At 45.5% G+C, this 5,835-nt stretch overlaps 1 protein-coding gene across 1 annotated transcript; it reads right to left on the minus strand.

The window, feature by feature from the left end:
• Positions 1-389: 389 nt before the first annotated feature.
• Positions 390-1,574, minus strand: LOC126681479 (uncharacterized). The gene is made up of 2 exons (XM_050377017.1): positions 1,105-1,574; positions 390-1,026 (listed from the first exon to the last, which is right to left on the minus strand). The coding sequence occupies exons 1-2, from the start codon at positions 1,572-1,574 to the stop codon at positions 390-392; spliced, it is 1,107 nt and encodes a 368-aa protein (XP_050232974.1).
• Positions 1,575-5,835: the final 4,261 nt, after the last annotated feature.

Consider the following 5,835-nt stretch of genomic DNA (forward strand, 5'->3'; position numbering starts at 1 on the left):
GTTCTCTTTATTTTAGGCGATATATATTTTGACTGGGTATTTTCCTTTTTGGGAATGAACTCGTCAGTTCTCCTCTTTGGAAATATTTTAAATAATCAGTAATTATGGTAAAGAGACGATATCTGTGGAAATTCCTTGTCCGAGCAAGGGTAAATTAAAATACTTGCATAAATTCAAATACAATACCGTGATGAAATATCACTTGTAGAAATTGAAACACAATGCTGTGATTAAACATCACTTGGAGGAATTGAAATACAATATTGAAACTAAACATCGCTTGACTAATTATGTTAATTCTTAAGGAATAACTAATCATGTCGGATGGTGACCCATTGTCACTAAATTTTCCTCAAGTTGTTGGCGTTCCATGTCCTTGGTATGATTCTTCAAATGGAGTTAGTGAGTTTAAATGTTCCTTCTTTAATGACCTCGCTGATGGTGTAAGGTCCTTCCCAGTTTGGCTGCAGTTTTCCGCTTCCTGCTTCTCCTTTTTTGACTTCGGTCTTTCGCATGACGAGGTCGCCTAGTTTGAATTTTCTTTTCTTTACATGGCTGTTGAAATGTTTGGCCATCTTTTGTCTGTAGGCTTCCATCCTGATGTCTGATCTGTTGATTTTTTCAACCAGGAGATCCAGATTGTTCCTGAGCTCTTCTTCGTTTTCTTCTAGGTTTAGCTGGTTGTCCTCTGTCCTTGGTGTGGGTGCGCCGATCTCTACAGGAATTACAGCCTCCGTTCCATAAGCTAGGGTGAATGGAGTTTCGCCCGTTGATTCCCTAGGGGTGGTACGGTAGTTCCATAGGACGCTGTAGAGTTCTTCTACCCATCTTCCTTTGTATTCGTCTAATCTTCTTTTTAGTCCGGCCAGTAGGATCCTGTTGGCCACTTCGGTTTGCCCATTTGATTGTGGGTAATAAACCGAGGTGAACCTCAAATTGATTTGATATTCGGCACAGAACTTTCTGAATTTTGCTGAGTCGAACTGCTTTCCATTGTCTGTGATTAGCACCTTCGGTATTCCAAACCTGCACAAGATAGATCAAAAGAAAAAGTTAGTTATGCGTTGCTGGGTGATTTTTGCCAGTGGTTCTGCTTCTATCCACTTAGTGAAGTGGTCGATTGCCACTACCAAGAACTTCCGTTGTCCTGTAGCCAAAGGGAGAGGTCCTAGGATATCCATACCCCATTGGGCGAAGGGCCATGCACTGCCGATTGGTTTCATTTCTGAAGCTTGCTTTCTTGGTACCAAGGCATGTTGCTGGCAAGGCCAGTATCCCCTTACTAGCGTTGTAGCTTGTTCTTTCATCGTGGGCCAATAATAGCCTTGTAGCAGTGCTTTCCTGACCAGTGTTGATGCTCCGTCATGTGCTCCGCAGGTCCCCTCATGTAATTCTTTCATGATGTACTCTCCTTCTTCTTTGTTCACACATCTTAGCCAGGGATGGGTGAATGACCGTTTGTACAGCTGGCCGTTGTATATTCCGAACTTTGATGATAGTATCACTATTCTTTTGGCTTCCTTTTTATCCTCGGGGAGTATTCCATTAGCCAAGTATGCTGTGAGGGGGGTCATCTAGGTTTCTTCCCCTTCTACCATCAGTACTTCGCCTTCTTCAATTTCTTCTTGAAAGCTAGGCTGTCGTTTGATTTCATGAGGGATGTTTCTCATTGAGTCGTAATTCTTTGTTGCTGTCCACTTTGCCAATTCGTCTGATCTTCCATTCATTGCTCTGGGTATTTGCTGTAACGACCAGGATCGCCCATTATCGGCAAAGAAGGTTTTGGCTTGCTTGGCGTATTTCTTCAATGTAGCTTCTTTTACTTCGAAGTTCCCTGAGACTTGGTTCACGACCAGTTGTGAATCACTATAGATCTGGACTTCGGAGATATTGAGTTCTTCGCATAATTGCAACCCTGTTATCAGCGCCTCATATTCCGCAACATTGTTGGAAGCTGGAAATTCGAGTCTTGCTGAGTATTCCATTTGGATTCTTCCTGGTCCTTTGAGCACGACTCCGATACCCGCTCCTTCTCCGCAAACTGCTCCATCGACGTGTATCTCCCAGGGAGTCGTTTTGTCCTCCATGGGTTCCTTGAATGTTAATTCTGCGAAGAAGTCGGCTAGTGCTTGAGCTTTCAGTGCTTTTCGAGCTTCATAGATAACGCCCAGGCTTCCTATTTTGACGGCCCATTCTGCTATGCGTCCACTTGTCTCCGCCTTCTGGAGGATTTTTCGTAATGGTTGGTCGGTCCGTACAATGACTTGGTGTCCTTCGAAGTAATGTCGGAGCTTGATGGTGGCGGTGTATACGCATAGCGCCAGCTTTTCCAACTTTGGGTATCTTAGCTCCGCATCTCTGAGCACTTTGCTAATGTAGTAGATCGGGTATTGTTCTCCTCCTTTTTCTGATACCAATACTCCTGCTATTGTTTCGTTAGAGCAAGAGATGTATAAATATAACACGTCGCCCGGATCTGGTCTCGCCAAAAGTGGGGGCGAGGATAGGAAGCTTTTCAATTCCTCAAACGCCTGCTGGCATTCTGCTGTCCATGTGAAGTTCTTGATCTGTTTCAGGGTTTTGAAGAAAGGTAGACATCGTTTTGCCGAGCAGGACATGAACCGACCTAGAGCCGTGATCCGGCCGTTGAGCTTCTGGACTTCATGTATGCTCCGTGGCGGCGTCATTTTTAAGACCGCTTCGATTTTATCTGGGTTAGCCTCAATACCCCGCTGAGAGACCATGTATCCCAAGAACTTGCCTGCCGGTACTCCGAATACGCACTTTTTCGGATTGAGTTTTAGCTGGTATTTCTTTAGCGTCTCTAGGACTATCTTCACGTCTGCTGGGTGGTCTTCGGCTCGGATGCTTTTGACGATCATGTCATCCACATAAACTTCCATGTGTTTTCCGATCTGATCTCTGAATATTGAGTTCACCAGCCGCTGATATGTGGCTCCTGCGTTCTTCAGACCGAAGGGCATCATCTTGTAACAAAATAATCCCTGGTCCGTTATGAAGGCCGTCCTCTCCTGGTCTTCAGGTGCCATGGGTATCTGATGATATCCCGCCTTGGCATCTAGGAATGTATAGAGGGCGTGACCTGCTGTGGAGTCTACTAACTGATCAATGTGTGGAAGCGGGAAACTATCTTTGGGACATGCTTTATTCAGATCTGTGAAGTCCACACACATTCGGTAAGTGCCATTGGACTTTTTTACCATTACCACATTTGCTACCCACTTGGGGTAATAGGCGTCTTTGATCACGTTTGCTGCTTTTAACCGGGCGACCTCTTCTGCGATGGCGAGTTGTTTTTCGGGCGAGTGTCTTCTCTTCTTCTGTATCACTGCCTTCGCGTCGGTCGCTATGTTTAACCGATGACATATGACGTCCGGGTCTACTCCGATCAGTTCGTCTGTTGTCCAGGCAAAGGAGTCTCCAAGTGTTCTGAGGTTTTCTGTTAGAGATCGTTTGATTTCTTCCTCTAGCTCATCTCCCACTTCTATCTCCTTTCCTGGGGATAATTCGATTTTCGTTGTTCGCCCATAATGCTCTGCCCTTTCCTTCTTCTCTGGAGGTTCCATTGTTAGTACTGGCAGGGTTACATGTACTTTCCTGAGAGCTGTAAAGTATGCTTCTCTGGCTGACTTTTGGCATCCTCTGACTTCGGCATCGCCTTCTCTGGTTGGGATTTTCATTAATAGGTACCTCATGCAAATGGATGCGCACGTATCGTGCAAAAGTGGCCTTCCGAGAATTGCGTTATATGCAAAGTCCATATTGACCACCATGAATTCTGCTCGGACCTCTTTGTAGATTTCTCCATCCCCCAATTGGATGTTTATCTCCAGTGATCCTTCCACCTGTACAGATTTGCCTCCTAGTCCTACCAGTGGAGTAGAGACATGTGTCAAATTTTCTTTCTTGAGTCCAATTCTGTCGAATACTTCCATTGTGATCATGTTTACCGAACTTCCCGTGTCTACAAGCATCCGAGATACCTCGAAATTGTTGAGTCGCCCCTTGACAACTAGGGCGTCCTCATGGGGGACTGATAAGCCATGACTATCGCCCTCCGAAAAAGATACGCTTCTGAATTTCTTAGCATTTGGTGCACCTGGGCTAACTGAGTAGACTGTTCTTGCAGCTTTCTTTCTTGTAGTATTGCTGTCTCCTCCGGTCGATCTGCCCATTATTACGTTAACCACGCCTGTTGGCTCTGGTCTGGGTCTTCTGGCGGTTTCTTCTCTCCGCTCTTTTTTTCTTTCTGATTCCGCCTCTCTGGCTTCGGTATCCCTTTTTACGAACTGGGAAAGGGATCCCCTTTCTATCAGCTTTTCTATCTCTTCCTTCAGGTGCCAGCATTCATCTGTGGTGTGGCCGTTGTCTCTGTGAAATTCACAGTATTTGTTGTTGTCTCTTTTGCTGGCTGATGCAGCGTTCATCTTCCTTGGCCATCTGACCTTCTCTCGGCTGTCTTTTACCCAAAACAGTACGTTGGTTCTGGTTGTGTTTAGGGGCGTATATCGCCTATCTTCGTCTTTTTTCCTTTTATTTCTGAAATGGTCGTTGCCTTTCTCTCCGAACCTCTTTCCTATGGGCGATCTGTCCCCATTTCTTCTTTCTGCAAACGTTCGTTCTTCTACCCATCCAAGGCGATTCTCTATCTCTCTCTGGCCATCATCCACTCTGATCTGTGTATGTGCGATGGTCATCAGTGTGGTAAATGATTTTGGTGATTTAGCCAACAATTCCTTCCGTAGGTCGGAGTTGGTAGTTCCATTGAGTAATGCTGTGTAGGCGATCTCCTGGCTCAGGTCTTCTATCTGCATCGCCTCCTTATTGAATCTTTCTACATACTTCCTGAGTGTCTCTCCTTCCCTTTGCATGATGGCTAGCAGGTCTGTGGACAGCTTCTTTTGAGGGATGCATGCTACGAATCTAGCCTGGAAAAGTCCTGAGAATTGTTTGAACGTCAGCACTGATCCTGGCTTTAGACTTTGGTACCATTCCTGCGCCAAACCTTTTAAGGTAGTAGGAAAAAGTTTGCATAGTACGTGATCTAAGTTTGTCTGAACATTGATCACCGCTTGAAATTTGTGAATATGGCTCTTAGGACAGCCTGTTCCATCGTATGATTCCAAATTTGGAGGGTATCTGAACTTTGTAGGGAACTCGTGAGAGATGATGAAATCTGCAAGTGGTGAGTCACTTCGAAGAGAGATGTCTACGTCTTCACATCTTATTCCGAGCCTGCTCATGACTTGGCGGACTTTTTCCTCCAGATGCTCTTCTCCGTCTTTGAGGGTGTGTTGTTCATCCATCCAACGTTCCTCGTCTGGAATTACTATGGGGGCGTTTTGTTTCTTTGCGGAATTTTCCGGGGCACCTTCCTCTCGCATCGGTTCTTTTCCCTTGTCCATGGTTGACGTTGACTTCTGTACTGGTGATTTCGCTGATCCCTGCTCTGGCGATTTTAACGAGATACTCTGTTTGATGTCTTTGAGCAGACTGGTGATTTCTAGGAAAGCCTTGAACATTGCTTGGTTGTTGATTGGCTCTTCATCAGGTGCTATGGCTATCGGAGGTATCGTCTGTCTTATCGCCAGGGGGTCGCTGGTTTCTCCTTCTTCGCTGGTTGGGGGGAACAGATTTAGGGCCGGTGGTTCTGTTTCCCTGTCTTCTCTGTTGGTAGCTGGTAGAGTATTATCTCGTAGGGGATCCATTCTCGAAAAAGCAAATTCTGAAAAAGTATATAAAAGGAACGACGAAACTGATAAGTTCCACGTTCACCGCACCAAATGATACAGGTCGATCTTAAAGGGTCGCCCG

This window comes from Mercurialis annua, linkage group LG5 (assembly GCF_937616625.2).
Source record: "Mercurialis annua linkage group LG5, ddMerAnnu1.2, whole genome shotgun sequence".
Lineage (NCBI taxonomy): Eukaryota > Viridiplantae > Streptophyta > Magnoliopsida > Malpighiales > Euphorbiaceae > Mercurialis > Mercurialis annua.